The following is a 22,026-nucleotide window of genomic DNA, read 5'->3' on the forward strand; positions in this document are numbered from 1 at the left end:
TCTCTTACTTCTCTCCCGCCCCGCCTCTCGCCCCGCCCTCCAGCCCCGCCCCCTTTCATAAGATCCTCCCCTGGCCCCGCCCCCGCCTCGTGCCTCAACCCTCGCCCCTCCCCTTCTCCTGCTTCCGATCCCGTTGGCCCCTCCCCCGCCCCTGGACTTCAACCCTCACCCCACTCCTTTCTCATGCACCACTCCCTCGCCCCGCCCCCTTATTCTCCTGTCCCCTCCATCTCCCAGCCCCTCCACCCCCGAGCCCACCTCCGGCCCCACCCTCCACCCTCGCGCCCCCGCTAACTCCGCCCCTCCCCCCACCAGGAGGCGGTGCCGGAAGGAGGTATCCTCCTTGCGCCCGCCCCGCGCCACGTGACCGGAAGCAGCTGATAGCCGCTCCCGCGGAGGCGGGCGGGGCGGCAGGGCCCGGAGGGAGCGGAGCCGGTGGGCGCCGAGGGCCCTGCCGGGGACGCCGCGCCATGAGGGGCCGCCCGCGCTGAGGGGAACCCGGAGGAGGAGCAGCCGCGGCGGCCCGGGCCCAGCGCCAGCCCCGCGGCCTCATGGAGGCCAGGCCTGGCGCGGGCGGCGCGGAGGCCGGAGGTGAGAGGCGGCGGTCGGGCCGGGGCGGGGGCGGGGGCAGGGGCGCCGCCCCCCCCGGGGTCCTCCCATCTCCCCCACGTCCGGACCACCCTCGGCGCCCGCTTTCCCCTCCTCTGTATCCTGTCCAGCCCAATATTCTTCTTGTCCTACTGTGTGTTCCCTAATAACCTCCCCAGTATCCTCACTGTCGCGTGCACCCCAGTAACCTCCAGTGTCCTCAGTATCCTCATTGCCCTGTTATGTGCACCCCAATAACACCCTGTGTCCCCCTATCTTCCCTGCACCGTTGTGTGTACCCCAATAACTTCTCTCGTCCCTAACATCCTTTGTATCCTGTGTGATCCCCAGTAACCTCTAGTGTCCCCCGTATTCTCCCTGCCCTGTTGTGTGCACCCCAGTAACTTCTAGTTTTCCCCGTATTCTCCCTCCACTGTTGTGTGCACCCCAATAACCTCCAGTGTCCCCAGGATCCTCCCTGCCCTGTTGTGCGCACCCCAGTAATCTCCAGTATCCTCCCAGTCCTGGTGTGCATCTCAGCAGCCTCTCCTCGGTGGTCAAACCTCAGTTTCTTCTCCCATTTCATGGTGGCTCAGATTGCCTCCTTGAACACTCCCCCTTCCCCTCCCGGGGTCTTTTTTGTTCCCATTGGGTTAATCATCACCAGTATCCTTCCTACCCTATTGGCTGGCCCTCAATAACCGACTCCTGCCCCCAAACTTCCCCAGTGTCTTCCTTCCCAACTTCTCTCATTTCATGGTGGTCCAAATTACCCCCTTGAATTCCCCCTTCTTTCCCTACAGCTTTTTCCACCAGGGTCAGGTTTTTTTTTTTTTTTTTGCTTCAGTTATTCTCATTCACTCCAGTATCTTTCCCAAGCCTTCCTGTGCCTGCCTATTTGTTCTCCCCACAAATCCTTCCTCTTCTATGCCGTGTGACTCTCACTGTGGTCTCTTCCCTCAGTGGCATTACCCCTACATAGAGCTTCAACCCCAGCATCTTTCTTTCTCTCTTGTACCCATTATGATTTCTCCAAAGGCCAGCTCTGTGGCATCCCATCCATATATTGCATTTCCCCCAAATGCCTCCCTCAATTTTGTGTTCAGCCTCATTATCCTCTTTCTAATGCCCTTTTTCCTTCCACAGTAGTCTGTTCTTTATCCGTAGGATGGGATAGGGAGTGGTATAGAGTGAGAAAATTCAGTCCCCACCTTCTCTGCCGTGTGCAAGTCCTAGGGAGTTCTTTGATGTAGAGAAGTTTAGTTGCTTGTCCACAGTCATTCTGCCCCTTTATAGGTCAGAAGCAGGATGAGAACTTGATTCTAGGTCTCTCCTCTCTACATTATATCTTCCTGCCTCTTCATCACCTTCATCATCCATATCCCTCCAGAGTATTGTTTGTTTTCCTTCTAGCCAGGTAACCCTTCCTCCCTTCCCCGCAATGTTGGTATAAGGAAGAACTTTCTCTCAGTTAAAACTCTCCAGAAGTGGGTTAGGATGCTTGGGAAGGTGGTAGGTTTCCCCTCATTGGGTGCTCAGTCAGAGGCCAGATGTCCAGACCATTTGGTGGGATTGGTGTAAAGAGGATTGATGAGATGGTCTTCAAAGGTCTCCTCCAACTCTGGAAATTCTGTAATATCTTTCTTCTCTTAAAATCCATAGGGTCCTATATCTAGAGCTGGAAGGGTCCTCAGAGGCCATCTAGTCCAACCCCCTCATTTCACAGATGAGGAAACTGAGGCCCAGAGGGGAGAAGTGACCTGCCCAAGGTCACCTGGGTAGGCTTCTAATGGGTCTTCTGATTTCAGAGCCTGTATTCTTTCCACTATACCCTATTTCAGTTTACCCTTTAATATCTTTCCCAGAATATACTCCTTCCCCCAATAGCCTGTTCACTTTCGGCATACAGCCTTCTAATAAGCTCCTTCTCTAATGTCTTGTGCATTTTCTATAGCTGTCCTTCCCTACCTCTTCTTATGAGAGGTTAGACAAGATGATCTCCAAAGGTCCCTGCCAGCCCCAAATCTGTGATCCTCAATTCATTCTGAAACTTTACACTTGGAAAATAAATCACTAACGGCTGATATTTCTATAGCCCATCTCATTTGAGCTCAATTCTGCTGTGAGATGTGTGCTTCTGGTGGTGGTACATGATGTACATACTACTAATATTTTTATCCCTATTTTACCAGTGGGGAAACTGAGGTCCAGAGGTGAAGTTAAGAGAGGAAGGATTCAGACCAAGTGCAGGGCTATTTCCACCAAACCACACTGAATTCTAACATCCTTTCAAGGCCCTGTTCACCTTCAGTAGCTGTTCACCCCAATTCCTCATATCTTTATTCTAATACCTTCTTCCAAGATCCTGTCCTCTCCCAATATTTGCCCCCACAGTGCACTGTGGTGGTGGGTTTGGTTGGGTTGAGGTGCAGCTCTGTTAATGTTGTTAACTACTCCCTTCCCTTCCCCTCACCAAAAAACTAAAACCAAACCAAACAATTTGCCTTCTTGTTTCTCACATCTGTTGATCAGATTCCCCCCAGAGGTTTGGTGGAAGCCAGAATAACCCTACCACCTGCATTCTGTCCCCCAGTTTTTCCACTGGCTGTTTCCCCCAGGGAAATCCTTGAGACTGAGAAAAGGTGGTGGGGGAGGTAGTTGTGGGAATGATTTTTCTAGCTCCTTCAAAACCAAATGAGGAAGATGGGGTGTGTTCCTCATTTGATCTTTGTCTTTGTGTCAATGACTAGGCCCTTCTCCCTCCTGAAACTTGTTCAAAGTAGAAAGTTAGCTGCTTATTTGAATTACTGCCAGGAACTAGAAGATGTAGGACCTCAGTCGCTCCTTTTGTCTTCTGCATGATCTAGGGTATGTCTTAAGAGATTTGGTTACTTGCTGATCAGATTAGATAAAGTTATGTATAGTGCCATATTATTATGATTATTATGGTTTTTATGATTTTCTGGTTTCCCCCTGTAAGTGGTTTACTTGGTAGTGAGTTCTTGGGTCTAGTAGTATAGCCTTCAGTGGGAAGGCTTGCTTCTTAGTCTTCTAGTTCTTGAACTTGAAGGGAATTTTTAAATCATCTAGTCCAGTGCCCTCATTGTTCAACAGATGAATTAAACAGTGTTCCATGAGTTTTGCCCAAAAGGTCTTGGCCAAAGTCTCCAATAGGTAGTAAGTTGAACATCTCAGATTCAAACCTAGATCCTCTTGACACTAAATGCCCCCATGCTTTTTCTGATCCTCTAGGATTCCTCTAGAGAAGTCTAGATTTTCCACATACAAAAGATAACCCATGTGCTTGCCTGTCATGATACCTTCTGCGGTTAGGATAAATTGATATCACTTTTGATTGGTCCAGAAACTCAGAGCTTGCAAGTAGATAATCGTATTTGGGGGAAGGGAAGTACAGATGAATTAATCCTGTTATAGCCACAAACCCTGAGCATACATTGAAACATGCTAAGACTGGTTTAGATGAGAGATACAGAAGAAAAGACATTTAAATCGCTTCTCAGAGTCCTTTTTACTTAAAAATGATTGAAGATCCCCCCAGAGAATTTTTGTGTAGGTTTTATCTATTGGTATTTACCACATTAGAAATATTAAAGTCTCGGTATTATTATGAGAATATGTTTGGCTCTGAAAGTGTCTTGGGGATTCCCAGAGGTCCTTGGATCATACTCTGAGAGTTGTTAAAATTATACTATTTAGTCACCTAGGCTGGAAACGTAGGTGTTACCCTGGACTTCTTACTCTTTCTGCCTTCCCTGCCCCCCCTCCCCCCCAAATATCCAGTGTGTTGCCTTTAAATCCCAACTAAAATCTCACATTCTAGAGGAAGCCTCCCCTAACCCCTCTTAATTCCAGGGTTTTCATTCTTTAAATTATTTCCTATTTATCCTCTCTCTAGCTTGCTGTGTGTGTGTGTGTGTGTGTGTGTGTGTGTGTGTGTGTATGTGTATGCATATGCACATATACACACATATGCATATACATATTTATGCACACACACATATGTTTTTATCTCCCCTATGAGGTCATAAGCTCTTTGAGGACAGGAACTGTCTTTAGTGCTTAGCATTGTACCTGGCGCTATAGTAGGCACTTAATAAATGTTTATTGAGTGAATAAAAGTTGGTGTTGACAGTGTTATTCTAGAGTACTTTGTTATTCTAATGAAAATAAGGGTTGAACTGCATAGAGTTCTGGTGTTTAGGGGGAGGAAGATGGAGAATTCTGACCACTTGTGTGCTTCTGAGTGGTTTGACTAAAAATAGGGCTTACAGATAGATTTGTTGGTTTTCACTGGGGTATTGTTACTTTTTTAATTTGGGAGATGGCATTTTCTTTGTTTGCAAAATGAGGTAGCTCTTCAGGGAAATTTGTGGTAGCAGTTTTGCCAACCTTCCTGTCTGGGTTATCTGATAGTTTTATTTAATGCTTAACTGATGAAACTTTTTTTTATTTTTGTCCAGGGCCCTTAGTGTAAGATGCAGCCAGCAGCCAGATATTACATTTGACAGCTCCTTGAATTTCTTTCTTTTTTTTAAGTACAGTTTTATTGATGGCACTTTTCTTTAAACCATTATCACCATTATTTTCTCCAGATTCCTTCCCCCTCACAGAGAACCATCTTATGTAAGAAATTGTATTTTTAAAGACAATAAACGGGGAAAAAGAGCATATCTGATCATTACATCAGAAAATCCTGAAAATTTGTGCGATTTGCCATACTCATAGACCGCCACAAGGGATGGGGTTGAGGGTGTTTTTCATATCTCTTTCAAGCTATGCTTGTTGTTTTGTAATTTTGCAACATTCACGTTTGGTTTTTTTGGTATGGTACTTTCCATTGTGTGTGTTGTTTTCTGGACTCCAACTCTGCCGACTTCACTTCCTCAGTTCATGTAAATCTTTCCATGCTTCTCTGTATTCATCACACACATCTTTTCTTATGGCATAGTCGTATTCCACTACATTCATGTGCTGTCACAGAAAGTGCTGCTATGAATGCTTTGGTGTCTATGGGGACTTCTTTTCAATGACATTCTTGATGCATAAGCCTTGTAGTGGAATCTGAAGGTCAAAGGGATCCAGAGATATGGACATTTTAGTCCCTTTTTTTGCATAATTCCAAATCACTGATTCACAACTCCCATTGATTAAAAAAAAAGTGAACCTAGCTTTCTAAGAACTTGTTTCTTTTACTGTGTCTAAGATCATATACTATCCCTGATGATTTTGGGCAGAGATGTTGGAATTTTGTGAAGATGATATAAGAAACTCTAATTCATTTTTCTTTTTAATCAAAACAAAGGTATGGCAAGAGATCTTCACACTGTTGACAGCAGTCTGCATTCTGAATCTCCTTAAGGTCCTAGAAGACAGTGCTCTCTACCTTTGTATTCAGCTCAGTGCCTTGCCTCCTTACATTTGTCCAAACAGATTCTAGTACTTCTTTTTAACACTAATGCTGATGCAGCCTTTCCAAGGAAACAAGTTTTTCTGGAATAGTTTCATTGAATCCAGGGTCCCTTGTTATGTTTACTATATTTTTAAGTTCTGTGATATGACAGTTTAATTCCCCAGTAACTAGGGTTAGACAGGATCATGGAGCTGGAAGGGTAGTAGCTCTTGGAGTAGAGAGAAAGGGTTGGTTGGGGGAGATATTGTCAAAATAGAAAGGACAGGATTTGGCAACTAGAGGAAATGAGGAGTCCATGATAACCTCGAGGTTATGAACCTGGGATGCTGGAAGAGTGGTGGTGCTTTGGACAGAAATAAAGAATTTTGGGAGAAGTGTAGGTTAGTGGGAAAAGATAGGTTCTCTTTTGGACATGTATTTTAGATGTCTCTGGGACATCAAGTTGGAAATTTCTAATACGCAATTGGGGTTGCTGGTCTGAAGCTTGGGGAGAGACTGGGACTGGCTATTTAGACGTGGGAGGCATTGACATTTAGATGATAATTAAACCTCATTCCCTGGGGACTGATCATGGCACAGCAGCAAAGGAGATGGGGAAGGGCTGGTTAGATGGGTGGGGGGAACACCTGGAGAGAGGATTGTCATGAAAGCTCAGAGAGGAGAGAGCTTGGTTAATGGTGTCAAATGTAGCAGAGAGGTAAAGGTCAAGAAAGATTAGGACTGAAAAAAGACAACCACATTTTGCAATTAAGAGATCACTGTAACTCTGGAGAAGTAACTTTGGAGTTGAGTGAGGAGGTTGGAAGCCAGTTTGAAAAGAGTTAAGGGGTGAGGACGGAGGAAGCATAGACAATGAGTGTAGATAACTTTTTCTAGGAGGTTGACTAGGAAAGGGATAGGCCAGTATTGAATAGAGATCCTCCCCCAGATTGGTTGATGTTTGCTACACTACTGTTATTGAGTACATAATAAGGCATTATATAAAGGGTGGATTTTATGTCATTTGGAGAAAGAAGCATTTATAAATTACCAGACTGAAGAAAACATAAGGAATTGTTCCAAAAACGCTAAGCAAAATACGCATGTTTGAGATATATGTTGTCCAGTGAATTACTCATTTTATTCTCCTTTCATTTGTTTCTATCTGTATTTTGCATACAGAGATGTGCAAAAGAAAATATAAGTTCAGATGTGACATATACTTGAATATGTCTTTATACACAATGTATTTATCTTTAAGTGAATCAATATTAAAACCTGGATTTATTTTTTAAAAAAAGATTCTCTTTACAAAAGAATCCATAGGCTACTTATAAATTGTGATCTCCTTTAGTACTTATGAAATGTGATTTATAAAAATTCCCTTTCAATATAATTTTTCAGATATGTATCTCTCATAAAGTAAGAGATAACCTCTGTATTATATCCATATTTTTATATTATAAATAAATAGCCATAGAAGTCAAAAGTTGTGAATTTGCTAAATTATATATGTGAATATATATGCACATATATACATAGGTGTGTATATACACACACATGCACATATACATGTTTTTTTTTTTAATAATCTTGTATCTCTCCACTAAGGTTCTGCTCTGACACTGGATTGTAGTGTAGGAATACAATCCATAGTTTAATGAATCCTGAGATTTAGAGCTCCCTCCCCCATTTTGTGGAGTTACTTGGCCAAGGTCATGTAGGTCGGGCATTCAGTGGGAGGAGAGCTGTTACTCAGACTAAGGCCTTCAGACCCCACCTCTTCTCCTTTTTCTACTATATCCTGGCCAATTCACTTTTTAAAGGTCCCTGTCAGTGGACTCTGGGAGGCTCTTCCAAACTTGAGAGGCTTCAAATTTTGATTTGTGACAGATTTTGTCACCTGTATGTCAGCCTTGTTTAGTTCCATCATGGGAATGTTAGCTATTAGGTGATGAATTTTTTTGGCTGTGGCCATTCATTAATCATCTTTGTAGGAGCTCTGCATACTTGGAGAAGCCCAAGTTCAGAGCTGAGAGGGCCCTTGATTTATAGGTGGAGAAACCGAAGCTCAGAGAGAATGGACTTCCCAGGGTGGTACCTGACTTGTGTAGCAGAGCTGGGTTTTGAACCCATGTCTTACTACTCCAAGTCCAGTGCTTTTTCTGCCAGATCACTTAGCTGTACAAGGGAATGCCTTTGGTAACTGAATCACAGGTCTTTGCAATCACTGAAGTGATCCTTTATCGGCTAAATTAAATCAGCATCTGCTAACATTGAACCATTAACCTCATGAACTGTAGTACAAGCATAAGGAGCAGGCTGAATTTTAAATTTGAGAGCCTGTTTCCAGATCAGACTCTGAGCTAAAGGAACCATGGAGGCCCTTTAGTACAGGCCAGACGTGACCAAGAAGCCCTTCTATGATACCCTCAGTGAACAGTCATCCACATTCTGCTGGAAGTGGAAGCTTGGTAGTAAGGATGTGGAGTCTGGAAGACCTGAATTCAAATCCTGCTCTAGACTCTTACTAGCTCTGTGATCCTGGGCAGAGGCCCTCTCTCAGCCTCAGTTTCCTTATCTGTAAAACGGAAGTAGTAGTTGCCTTACAGGTTTGTTGTGAGGATCAAATGAAATACTATATAAAGTGCTTTGCAAATCTTAGTGCTCTGTGATTGCTAGCTATTATAAAACCTCCAAAGACAGCAAACTCAGCTTCTGAAAAGACAGCCCCTTCCACTGGGCAGAGTTTTCATTGTTAAAGAATGCTTCCTAATCATCCTGAATCTTGGCTTGGCAGCTTTCCCCTTTGATCCTGGTTCTGCCCTTGAGACCAAGCAGGATAAGTCTCCTTCCTTTTCTGACGTAATAATCCTTCAGATCCTTCCCAGTCACCTCTAGAGGAGAACTACCACATATCACACAGTTCTCCCTGGGCACGTCCTTAAGCCCTTTAACTATCCTAGTTGTCATCTGTAAATATGGTGTCACCTAAAATACGGTGTCCAAAATTGGTTTGGACATTCCAGAAGTGGCTTCAGTAAGGCCAGAAATATTCTGGAGCTCTTCCTTCCCTCATTCTGGCTGCTTTGCCTTTGATTGTAGCTACTTAGGACAGCACTAGTGTTGTGGACCTTCATGGTGTATGACCAGCTTTTCTTCTACCTAGGAGCAGCTGCTGCCCTGCTGGCATTCAGGTCCGTGGCGTTCATCTGCCAAATGAGGGGGTTTGACTTTCACTTCCGTAGTCCTGTGGTCACTTAGGTGTGGTTTAGAATGTAGTGGAAGTGGATGTATTCATGAATGTTGACTGCCTTTAACCTGCTACAAAGTCCATGAGTGCTGAAGAAGCATAGGCTCTGTGGGAACTCGAGGTTCACTTATTTCCTGTATCTTTGTGCTTTTTTATTGATTAGAAAAGTCACAGGTCTGGTTCTCTTCGGGCCTCTGATTAGAATAATGATATGAGAAGGCCTTTCTGTTTGTTTTCCCAAGGTCTTAAAATCTGTTAGTATATTTAACATTCTAATGCTTCATGTTTCGCCCTGCTGTTTTCCTTTTTTGCATTCTTAGGAAAAGGAATCATTTGGTGTTCATTTGTACTAGTAACATATACGAAGGTGTCATGTACAAAGGTTGAGACTACTAACTGGTAGTCTGCACTGCCTGGAGTTTGAGTAATTGGGATGGAATGTGACCTGTGGCTCCTGTTTATTGCACTGGGACATTACAATAGAAGAGTCCATGAAGGAAGCAGGATGTTCATAGAATTTCTGAGCTAGTTAGGTAGTGAGAATATGTTCTTTGGGGCTCCAGGTTCAAATACAGCTTTGGTCAGAAGTGAGAGTGTTTCAGTCATGATGCCATTTTCTTCCCCAGAGGTTCCTCTGCTGCTGGCTGAGCTGAAGCCAGGGCGCCCGCACCAATTTGATTGGAAGTCCAGTTGTGAGACCTGGAGTGTTGCCTTTTCCCCTGATGGTTCCTGGTTTGCCTGGTCTCAAGGACACTGTATTGTCAAGCTGATTCCATGGCCCCTTGAGGAACAGTTGTAAGTAGTATCTTGTCCCCTACTAGAAGGGAAGGGCTTCTCAATACTGGAGGGGTTGGTTTTGATGATTTGTGAACACATGTCCTCTTTAAACCTTTAAATATGAATCCTTTCTATTTATTCCCTGTGGAAGAGTCGGGGAGCTGAAAAATGTTCCAAAAACTGGGAAAAGTGATGGTGGGGGGAGAATTAATATCTCACATCAGCATTTGCACAAACACTCATTACATACCTATTGTTTGCATGGCATCCTTAGATAGAATTAATCAGCTTTTGATGATAATTACATAAGGCTGTTCTTGTAGGTCCTGGATTTAGAGTTGAGTGGGACCTCAGAAGTCTTCCCGATCAACTCCCTCATCTTATTATAGATGTGGAAACTGAGTCCCAGGGATGTAAGGCCAAACAGCTCAGAAGTCAGAGGGATGGTATTTGAACTCAAGTGTTTAGGCTTCAGATCCAACATTTTTTAGTGTACTGCTGTACCATGTTAAGGTACTAACATTTTTAATGTTGGCCAGTTTCAGAAACCAGGGAGTCAAAAGTTTGCTGATAACCTGTTATGGAGTAAGTAGATTCTATAGTTGAATTTCATGAAATCCTCCTAGGCCAAATGCCCCTCTTTCTGGGTCACTGATTTTGTCCTGGGTGGCTCTCTAGAGTAGTTGTGATCCTGAGAGCCAGCCATTTGTGTGGCTTTTATGCATGGACTTTAGAAGCTTTTGTTTCCATGAAACTTATTTCCAAAGTAAGTTTCTTGTTTCTGTTCCTTTTCCTCTCAAAACTACCCACTCACTGCTAGGTCTAGATTAGAGGGAACACTGTCAAACTAAGATTGAAGAGAATTGGGCTCTTCTCATTTCTTAGCTTATATCCGTGGGCAAGCCAACTGAATTCCGCAGGTGGAGATTTTAGTCTCTTTCTGTAAGAAAGGCTTGAAGTTAAATGAGGGCAATGGGAATGGGCTGTGATATCCTTGAAAGAACATAGCTACTTCTTTGAACACAGTGATGGGTGAAAACCTGCACAGATAAAAAGTTAGTTCAGCAAAGTAGTATTTACTTTATAAAAGAATTCACCATATGATTCTTTAAATAGTGAGGTCACAGAATTTTTGGATGGGAATGTATATTAGAGATCATACAATCTAAGTTCCTTGTGAGGAAAATGAGGTCCAGAGAAGTATTTCTCTGCGTACATTTATACAGTTTATAAAGTTTGATTTATGTGAGGGTTTTCAGGAACATGGCTTTTGCCTAAAGAAAGGAATATCTACATAGAAATAGGAGACATGCTTTAAAAGAACTAAACCTGAAACTCTTAGGAGGTGCTGAGCCTCATCATAGTAGAATGAACAGTGGATTAGATGGCTTCAAATCAGTTCTGCCACCTGTGTGTCCTTATGATCCTCTGAAATGTTTAAATTTTAAGGATCACAGTATACACAGAGATTACCCTAAACTCTAAGCTTCTTGACATTTTCAGTGTCAATTCTGTCCATATACATAAAGTTATTTTTCAGTTTGACAAACATTTATTGGGTTTGTCACTATTTGATAGGTGCCAGGGATATAAAAACAAAAACCAAGGAAGTGTTCCCTCCCTCCAAGGAGCTTACATTCTATTGGCAGGCACATAGGAAATAAAATCCAAAACCTACAGGAAGTAGTTTCTGGGTGTAGGGCACAGGTCCAGTGTGAAGGGTCCAGGGAGCACAGTGGGAGGGTAGGGAGAGAGTAGGACAGGGACACAGGGAGGGTGGGTTGGCACTGATGGGTATGAAAGAACATGGTGTAGTGGCCAAGGAAAGGATAGTCTCTAAGTGGGTTGGATTCTCGATCTCTACGCAAGAGATAGACAGACGGGGTGGACAGCATGAAGGGAGGTGATGGTGGAATTCTGTTTCTAAGCCCAATTCTCCTTGGACTTGTCAGTTCAGTGCTCTGTGGAATCCTGGGCTTGACCTCCATGCCTGAGCCTGGTCAGCTTTGTTCCAGAGCCCACTTATAGTAGATTATCTTCTCCTGTCTGGGGAAAGTTCAGAGGGTCTTTGATTGGAGGGAAAAAAGATGTCTAAGCAAGTGACAAGGCTCAGCTCCTGCCTGCTGGTCAGGGTTGTAGCTATGGGGTGAGACATGTTTGAAGTGTTGAGGCTCTAGCCCTTAGGCCAGCCCAGTTCTGCCCCAGGGCTCATTTCAGTGGGGCCTGAATTCTCTCTCCCTGCTTGGGGGAAACTTTGGAAGTTCTCTGGTCTTGGAATTGGGGAAGGAAGGGCAGTAGAAATCAACTTCAGCAGGTTTAGATTAAAACCCTAGAGAAGTCACTTTTACATAGCAGTCTTTTATGTGAGATGGTGTGGCTGACAGAACACTGGATTGGGAAACAGGAGGCCTGAGTTGTAGTTCTGCTTCTGTCACTGACTAGCATTGTGACCCTGGGCAAATCATTTGACCTGAATTCCCTTTTATCTCTAGAATATTCTGTAATCTCTGTGACTCTAGGGTGAAACTGGCTTCATTGGCCATGTCCCTGGTTAGACTTTATTGGCATGGTGGAGAAAAGAAGGGAAGTTAGCATTTGCCATATCAGCTGCATTAGAAAGGATAGAAATTTATTTTCTTGGGTTTTCCGTAGGCAGATTAGAAACTTATTCTTGATTTTTATTTTTTGTGATGATTTAATAACAAAATAAACACCTTCACATATAAAGAATGAGTCAAGGTTTGCCTCTACCAATCCCCACCCTGTCTAGCTTGTTCCCTGTAGAGGAGGGTAGCTTCACGTCCAGACCCAGAGTATCTTTCAACCAGCTTTTCTTTGGGAAAAGAGAACTGTATTTTTCCTTTCCACACTCCCAGCTCCAGAGAGTTGCCTGGACAGGTACTTATTTGGTAACACGGCTAGACTTAGCCCAGGCCAGGGGTGGGGAATCTATGGCCTCAAGGCTACGTGTGGCCCTCTTGGTCTTCAAGAGCAGCCCTTTGACTGAATCCAAACTTCACAGAACAGATCCCCTTAATCAAAGGATTTGTTCTGTAAAACTTGGACTCAGTCAAAAAGCTGCACCCAAGGACCTAGAAGGCCACATGTGGTCTTAAGGCTGCAGGGTCCTAGCCTCTGGTTCATGCCGTCTTGCAGACTATTGGTAAATGAAGGTCAGCAGAGGTCAGCGAGACTCTGTCTCAGAAGGAGTGAAAAGGAAGGGTCATCTAGCCCACTTGTTCTCTTATAACTTTAAAGATTTAAAAATTCTAATGTCAAGAGTAAGGAATCATTAAGAAATTGCTTCTTCCCACAGCGTCCCCAGAGGGTTTGAGCCTAAAAGCCGAAGCAGCAAAACAGATCCCAAGGGGCGAGGCAGCCCAAAGGAAAAGACGCTGGACTGTGGTCAGATTGTCTGGGGTTTGGCCTTCAGCCCGTGGCCGTCACCACCCAGTAGAAAGCTCTGGGCACGCGTCTGCCCCCAAGCACTGGATTTCTCTTGCCTTATTCTTGCTACAGGACTCAATGATGGGCAGATCAAAATTTGGGAGGTGCAGACAGGTAGGTAGGAAGCCCATGGGGGAGACTGAGATCAAGGGCAGGCGGCTTACCCATTTCTAGTGGGGCCCTGGCTGCTGGCTTGCCTGTGGTTGTAGCAGTGACCTTTCTCTCCCTCCACAGTCAAATGTTGCCAGTCACACCAGCAGCACAATTGATTGAATGCACATGTTTCTGTCCTTAGGGCGCCTGCTTTTGAATCTGTGTGGCCACCAGGATGTGGTGAGAGATCTGAGCTTCACGCCCAGTGGAAATTTGATTTTGGTTTCTGCATCAAGGGATAAAACTCTTCGAATCTGGGACCTAAATAAAGATGGTATGGATGTGATGAAGCTACCTGAGTTCATAAGAGAATGCCGGCCATTTTCCCATCTGCAAAGTGGAAAAATACATTATCTTGATCTAAATCTCTTTTAGATCCTTGAAGATAATGGCTGTGCTGGACCCAAGGCTTATGTTTCTTATTAAAAATATTAAAAGAAAAAACCCAGTAAACTCCTTGAAGTACATTCTCAGCTTGGTGTAATTTTCCTTGGAAAAAGCATTTCATCTTTTTAGGGAAGTATGCCTAAAACAAAGTTCCATAGAGGGAGCTACCAGTGTTGGTCCCTAATTAGAAGGAGAACATTATAAAAATGTACATTTGCTTGCCCTTTCTTTCCCTGAAGGAGTAGTGGTGGGGCAAGGAAGAAGTGTGAGCAGAGAACTGAGTGAAGCCCTCACCCTCCCCAGGTATTCCTGGCAGAGTTGAGGCTCTGGCTTTTCACCTGTGGCCAGGTGACCTCTCTTCACTGCACCATTGAAAGGGTCCTGTTCCTCCATTACAAAACTAGGGAAGGCTAGGAGGTTCTATGAAAAAACACCTGATGCTGTGGGCAGCCTTGTGCTCAGCATTGTGGGAGTTGCTGCCCTTCATAATTCAGAACAGGCAGCTGTTGTAAACTTGGGAACAAATGAGACACTGATGGCTGGCCTTGGGAGAAAGGCCTTGTGCAGTTTTAAAACCAGAATGATTTTGGTGGTCGGTTGTTTAGATGGAGACCATAAATTCTATTTAGGAGCTAATTGTGTTTGTCTTTTGTGTTGGGTTTATAAAATCCTGCTTCCAATTTACCTTCTGTCGCAGCCATCTTGGTTTCAAAAGGATTGAAAATAATGCATTTTGTCTACTTGTGTGACGGAGTTGTTTGAAATTTTCAGTACGTTTTCATTTAAATGCTATTTATATATATTCCTATCATACAACTTTAGTTATTTAAGTGTAAAAGTGTCCCAGGACATTATGAAGATCCTGCATGAGGCCTGCAGATAGAATGAAAACTCAAAATGTTGTCAGCATGGATGGTAAGGCTGGCATTCTATACACGTCAAGAATAAATTTAGTTTTCTGAGACAGGGGGTACAGAAGGGTAAGTACATAAATAAAGTGGCATTCTGGGAGAGTAATCCTGGATATTGAAGACCGATTGGGAGCTTAGAAATCACTGGGTTCAACTACTGGATTTTTTTTAAAAGACAGAACAGACCCAGGGAGGTCACCAACTTGCCAGAGGTCAGGCATACACAGGTAGAGAGGTAGTATGAGCAGAGGAGGGTGAGCCACTCCCCCAGACTCCAGGTGGGTTAGGGTGAGGGGGAGCAATGGCTTTTATCTGAGCAGTGTGGGAAAGCTTTCTGAACTTTGGACCAAACGGTGGGTGGCGGGTGAGGAAGGGAGATTTTTTGGGGAATTCGTGATGGCCAGAGGGTGGTGTGAGGCCTCAGGTGGGGCAGGGCCTACAGGGGCAAGGTAGGGAGGGATGTTCAAGAACCTCTTGGGGAATGGGGGAAGGGGAGTGTCTTGAATTGATTTTTTTTCTTTGAAAAACTGTAGTGAAGTCAGCGGTTCTTCCATGATTATTCAGTCTCCTATATCACTCCTCTGAGGGACGTTGCATAAGCATATTCATCAAAGTCGTCTTTCTGAAGAGTTGACAACTTGATCTTATAACTTGAAGGTTAAATTGTGTTATGGCCAGACATAATTTGTAGTAAATTTTTCATAATTCAGTTAAAAGCAGTGTTATTTATCAGTAAAAAAGGGATTTAAAAGTGAAACATTTAGAGTCTTTGGGATTTGAATTTGATTTTGAGAGCACTGAGAAACCACTCATTAAGGGCTTTGTGAAGTGAGGAGTAAAGAAACCGTTCTAACCAGGGCAGCCATTGGAGATTATCTATGAGGAGAGACCAGTGGCCATGAAAAGCTCACACTACTCCAAAGCTCTAAAACATTTCTATGATTCCCTCTGGGAGTATTTGGCCTACTTTTCATGTTTTCTGGTGACTTAGCTAAATGTGTGACCAGATTTAACAGCATTAAGAATCTCCCACTCAGTCAGTTGAGATTGGGCTGGCTGTGATGTGGGCATGGAGCCCCACATGCCCCAGTCACCACTTCCACAGTCTCCTCAACAACGGAATCACTGTTTGCTTCTCTTTTTCTGACAGGCAAACAGATCCAGGTGCTGTCTGGCCATGTGCAGTGGGTTTACTGCTGTTCCATCTCCCCAGACTGCAGCATGCTGTGTTCTGCAGCAGGAGAGAAGTCCGTAAGTCACTAGATGTTCCCCCACTGCCTGAGGTCATCTAGAAGAGGGGTCTGCAGCTGCCCTTTTGTGGGCTGGCCAACAAACTGGGGTCACAAAAGACAGGGTCGCAGGTTTTTGTGGCCTGCCTGCTGGCCTCTATGCCTGGACAACTTCCCTGAGCCTCCCAGCCCAGGTCCATCAATTTCCCCCCCAGGGCTGAAGGGGAAGTCCCTGTATGTAGGAGGCACCTGGAGTTAGGCAAAGGGAGTAAAGCTAAATATTTCCCTAAAGGAGAGCTCTTTGTTTGGCATTTTAAAAGAAGCAAGTTCTCTGAAATGTTTGCTTAGGGCCCAGAGTTCAAAGTGATGACATGGACGTGAGCCCTTCTTTTCCACTTCACTTGATGTGGTTACAGGCTGCTAATAGGATCCAGGTCCAGAAACACTCTTTAATGGATGTTCTGTGTGATAAAGTAAGGAAGTGCTCTTTCAGCTTGGCTCTGAAACTTCATGCAGGCAAATCAGTGATGGGAGACGCATAAGGAAGAAAATCAGGCTTGGGTTTAGGAGCAGTGTGTTTTTGTTTTAATGTTGCACTTATATGGAGTCTTGTGGCCTACGCACATAGCTGGCTTGGGGAAGGCCAGAGCCGTGTTGGCTGGTCACTCAGCTTTTCCGGAGGGGGAGACCCTCGAGCCCCACTTCCGTGGCTACTCCTAAGGTTTAGCTCAGCACACTGATCGCAGAGACATCCCCCATGGGCTGGGAATGGCTGGAGTCAGGTTGGCTTTGCAGGGTGCCAGAGGGCCTCTGGATCACTCAAGAGAAAGGTGCTTCTGTTTGGAAGGTAAAATCCTGTGGCTTTGACTCAGCGAGAACATAGCGTTCCATTCTGCTGTCAGAATCAGGACTTTGGTGGGGCTTAACCCTTAGCAAGGTTCGGTTTGCTGAGTCCTGCCCTGCTTGGCCCTTTCACTTGGAGGACGCAAACTGGATAGGTGGGTGCCAGGGATTCAAAGCCATTACCTTGATTAACCTGTCCTTCTGGAGCTCCAGACACCAAGGGGAGGGCGATGGGGAGCCTTTGTCCTTTCTGTGAAAGCCTTGGCCCATTCTCATCGCCAGCTGAATACCACTCTTTTTGTCAGGTTCTTCTCTGGAGCATGCGGTCCTACACGTTAATTAGGAAGCTGGAGGGGCATCAGAGCAGCGTGGTTTCCTGTGACTTCTCCCCTGACTCTGCACTGCTTGTCACTGCTTCCTATGACACCAGTGTCATCATGTGGGATCCCTATACTGGAGAGAAACTGAGGACCCTTCAGTAAGGACCACATCCCTGCTCAAAACTTCCCAGTGGGGTAGATGATGTGAGACCCACTTTGGAGCCTGAATGTGAACCTTGTGATCTGAGGCAAGGGATGGGACAGCCAGAGAAACCCTCGGGAAAAAGATGGTTTCATGAATGCTCCTCTGCAGCCGGGGTGTGTGTACGACTGGGACATCACTCATGAACTCTCTGGCCATCTCTGTGTTTGAATAGGCCTGTCCGACTTTAGGGTTGTCACTGGGGAACAACAGTGTTTTAAGATGTTCACTAACAAAGAAGGGTTTTTGATCTAAAACCATGGTTTCCAAAATGAATTGTGGTGTTCCTAAGAACTTAGGATTTATTTTTTTTTTAACATAACAAATAGGGTTCACAATGTAATTTTTACCATCATGGTTGGGGTAAAAGATAGTTGTGTAGGGTTATCGGGTGTAAATATGGTCTTTGATACACTTTACCTAAGGAAATGTGTCCTTTAGCAAAATGTTATTATCTTAGCCCATGGGGAACACTTGTCAGCTTGTTAGGGTTGGTCTGTGCCTGAAAAGCACAGACACCAGGTGTGTCTGTCCTTTTTCTGACCACAGCTCCAGATTTTCTTTGGGTTTGCCTGTTTGATGGGTCAGTCACAACTACGAATCCTCCTGGTTCTTTTCCTCCCTGCAGGCATGTGTTGGACTCTCAGTTGGATTATACCCGTGACGTCCACGCCAGCTCGCTGAGATCAGTGCGCTTCTCCCCGGAAGGCTTGTACCTTGCTACAGTGGCCGATGACAGGTAATAGATGGATTGTGTCATTGAGGACTCCTGAGGGAGTCTGCACAAATGTCTTCCATTCTGTCTACAGTTTAATCTCACTTAGTCACTAAGTAATAACCTTCTATTTCTCTTTCATTTAGACTGCTCAGGATCTGGGCTTTGGAACTCAGAACTCCAGTTGCATTTGCTCCTATGACCAATGGTCTTTGCTGCACATTTTTTCCACATGGTGGAATTATTGCCACAGGGTATGTATATCTCCGACTTGAACAGATGGGATAGCTGTTTCCAAGGAGCACAGTATGCAGGTCTGTGGCTTAGGATGCAAGGAAAGGGAGGAGGGGGCTTCTCGTCGAATTGGGCGGTCCACAGCAGAATGCCAGCCACGTCAGCTCAGGGATCATCTTTGAAGCACCAGAGGGCCGTGAGCTGCCTCACTGGAAGAGACACACGCATGGGCTCTTGATGCTATTATAGGTTCATCATAGATTACTGTAGTTAGATGTTAGGACGTAAGATTATATTTGCTTTGGTGCCACACTACCTAGAAGACTTAATAGTGGTATAGGTGATAGTGGTAGTAGACCACTATAGTGGTAGTATGTCCTCATACTGAAATGCCACAATATCATAAAATGATGTAGAGGTTATATGGAAACTCCTTAGGATTTAGAGCAGGGGTGGGGAACCTGTGGCCTTCTAGGTCCTTAAGTGCAGCCTTTTGACTGAATCCTCATTTTACAGAACAGGTGGCCTATTCTGGAAAATTTGGATTCCGTCAAAAGGCTACCTGAAGGCCGCAGGTTCCCCACCCCTGATTTAGTCCAGCCAGAATTAACTCTTTTAATTCAGTTGGTGGCCCTCTTCCCAATTACTGCTGGTTTAGTAACCTGGGTTTTTGGGACTTGCTATCATGTATGTAATGTATGGTCATTGGAACACAGATACATTACTAAGGATCACTCCATCCTACAGATTCTAGAGTAGATGTCTAGCGTTTGGACATTAGCTTGTTTCCCAACATAGGAGTTTGAATCTGCCTTTTTTACATGCAGTCGATACTATTCATGCTTAGAGGCTTGAAAATATCTTAGCGCCTTGGTTTCTGTTTCCTTTCAGGACAAGAGACGGCCATGTCCAGTTCTGGACGGCACCCAGGGTCCTATCGTCACTGAAGCACTTATGTCGGAAAGCCCTCCGGAGTTTCCTTACAACTTACCAAGTCTTAGCACTGCCAATACCCAAGAAAATGAAAGAATTTCTCACATACAGGACCTTCTGAGCTATGGCCCAGGGTGATGCTCAAAAGACAAAAAGAGAACCTGGGTCCTTTTCTCTCCTAATAACAGGATTAACGTTTCTGGCAAAGGTGAAGCTGAAAACAAGATGGGTTTATAAGCTATGATTCCTCTTTGAAGCAGGATTGTTTTGGACTGTAAGCATTTAATAGACTCCTGGTGAACTGGTCATTGACCTTTCTATCTATAATGTTCAAAAATCAGTAATAGAGGAGGCAGCAGTTCCATCCCTGCGGCTACAGAGCTTTAGTTTAAATTGTGTACTTATTAACAGCACAGTTTAATTCTCTTGGTGTCTTGATTCAAAGTGCAGTTAATAATGTTGTTTTGCTTATGAAAGTAACTGGGCCTCGAGTTCTCTTATAGGGATAAAGGAAAAGAAGCATAATCTCCCTCACAGGGAAATCCGACTTCTGCCCAATACTTGTCTCAGTTTAGTCCTTAAAAGCAGTGGTAGCTAAACATTTAAATTGTTCTCTTGCTCTTGGTTCAGAGTATCAGGGACCATGCCTTTGTTTAGCCAAGTGCAAATACTTTTAATTTATAAAGTCAAGTTTGTCATTGTTTTTCCTCTGCTTTTGACTTTGACAAATAAGACAGAGCTTTAATGGGGGTGGGGTGGGGGGTGGTCCTTGGGTGTGAATCTTAGCTGAATGAACCGGGCTATTTAAATCAAAGGGTGTGGTGTGGACCGATGAAGACATCATAACTGGCTTTTAAAATAACATGCATGTAAAGGAGGAAACACTGTAAGATTACAGTTAAGGGTGCATTTCTAACTGCATGCCTCTTGTCCTTGCTACTGATTTTTCAGTGGTTTACCATTAACAACATATTTATTTGTGCTTTCTGAGCATAAGTTGTTTAAGGTACAATTTTGTTTTTCTCAGTGGTAGATGAAAACCATAACATAACCAGAATAGCCAGCTGTACATGGAACTTCATAGCTGTATGGAAGCATCTGGTTTTTCATTGTTTCAACTGGTATTTTTATAATATATGTATGAGATCAGTCTTTGCTGCTTAACTCCATTTCCAGTCCTGCCTCCCAAATGAAAATAACTTTTTAAAGTTCAGCTTTTTCCTTAAATCAATCAACAAACATTTATTAAGGGCCTGCTATGTGCTAGGCACTCTGCTAAGTGCTGTGGATACAAAAAGAGGAAAAAGCAATTCCTGCCCTCAAGGAGTTTACAATCTAATCTAATCCTTGGTTCAGAATTCAGACATTTCAAAATGTATTATTTGCATTTCTTTTTAAGGAAATGACACATTCTTTTCTTTAGACCCACCATTTTACCCGTATTCATCATTTTGGTAGAATGCTGGTATACTACTACGTTAAACTCTTTAGAACCCTTTCTTCAGAGGGATGGATTATTAATACCTAGTTTGGAGGAAAGAGAGCACACTCATGTCAAGAGACCTGGGATGAAATTCTGCCCCTGATGCTGTGTGGTCCATGGGGCCTGGGGCTTATTTCACCTACTGGGGTCTTGGTTTCCTCCTCTACCAAAGGAGAAGGCCTCTGAGAGCTTTCTGCTCCAGATTTGTGACATGGAAAATGTGACTGCTGAGAGAGGGAAGTGAAGCCACAGCTTTATTGTGTGGGGAATCATGGAAAAAGGTTTCTTACACAGGGGTGATATTTATATCGTGCCATCCAAGGACCCAAGTATATCCATCACTTCCCAAGAGGCCAGGCTTCAGTATTTCACGGAGCTGTATTGACCCTTGTGCAGCTTCACAGAGGGGCTGAAGAGAGATCTCCAGGTTTAGCGCTTTCTGGCTGGGGAGCGGGGCTTCTGCCCTGCTCTAGTCACCTTCCTACTGTGATGAGGTATAAGAGGAAGTTAGGGGGCCACTTCCTGAATAGTCCTAGTAAAATGGGGAGCTCTCATTTCAGACTGTCATGAAAGGCTTTATGGTCTTTACTGGGGAGCACGAAGTAGAACTGCCATTTCCCCCTCCCCTGTGGCTTCTGATGAAGAATCACAGAATTTCTTTTGGATGACAAGAAATTGATTCTATCTTCTATCTATCAAGACAGTTTATGCTACCAAAGTTCACCAAGTTCTAAGACCCTTATATTAAGGACCCAAGTCAACATCTACTATTGACTTAAGGAGAGCAGGAAAATTCATAGGAGAACTTTTTTCAATGAGTGAGCCATCTAATTTACTAATTTCTTATTGAGATAATATGAAATGCAGCGAAATTATCATTGAAGCAGCAGTCTGAGCACGTAAGACTAAAATTTAAATGACTAATATTTCAGGTTCACAAATGATCTTCATACAGCCACTGGTACCATGGGGAATCATTTAAAGACCAGTTGTATTTTAAATTCTTTTCCTTCCTTTCTACACTACAATTAGAAAGCTGCTTGTGACTTTTACAATTCAAGGACGAGAAATAAAAGTCAAATTTTTTAAAGTGAAAGGATGATGTTGCCTGTCCTTTGTTGGTTGTATATTAAAGGTCAGT

At 44.0% G+C, this 22,026-nt stretch overlaps 1 protein-coding gene across 1 annotated transcript; it reads left to right on the forward strand.

Annotated features, from left to right (window-relative positions):
- Window positions 1-402: 402 nt before the first annotated feature.
- Window positions 403-21,981, forward strand: WSB2 (WD repeat and SOCS box containing 2). Its single transcript, XM_036756795.1, has 9 exons — window positions 403-591; window positions 9,878-10,046; window positions 13,345-13,589; window positions 13,771-13,902; window positions 16,077-16,177; window positions 17,304-17,476; window positions 18,149-18,259; window positions 18,382-18,489; window positions 19,361-21,981. Exons 1-9 carry the CDS (start codon window positions 552-554, stop codon window positions 19,521-19,523), a joined length of 1,242 nt encoding a protein of 413 aa, XP_036612690.1. The 5' UTR covers window positions 403-551; the 3' UTR covers window positions 19,524-21,981.
- The last annotated feature ends 45 nt before the right edge of the window (window positions 21,982-22,026 follow it).

The sequence above is a fragment of the Trichosurus vulpecula genome, chromosome 1 (assembly GCF_011100635.1).
Source record: "Trichosurus vulpecula isolate mTriVul1 chromosome 1, mTriVul1.pri, whole genome shotgun sequence".
In the NCBI taxonomy this organism is placed as follows: domain Eukaryota; kingdom Metazoa; phylum Chordata; class Mammalia; order Diprotodontia; family Phalangeridae; genus Trichosurus; species Trichosurus vulpecula.

Bases quoted from the DNA above. Each gene is read 5' to 3' on its own strand.
- WSB2 (XM_036756795.1), top strand. From the start codon at position 552: ATGGAGGCCAGGCCTGGCGCGGGCGGCGCGGAGGCCGGAG. The intron at 10,047-13,344 runs GTAAGTAGTATC...TTCTTCCCACAG, and splicing joins TGGCCCCTTGAGGAACAGTT to CGTCCCCAGAGGGTTTGAGC. The intron at 13,590-13,770 runs GTAGGTAGGAAG...TTCTGTCCTTAG, and splicing joins AATTTGGGAGGTGCAGACAG to GGCGCCTGCTTTTGAATCTG.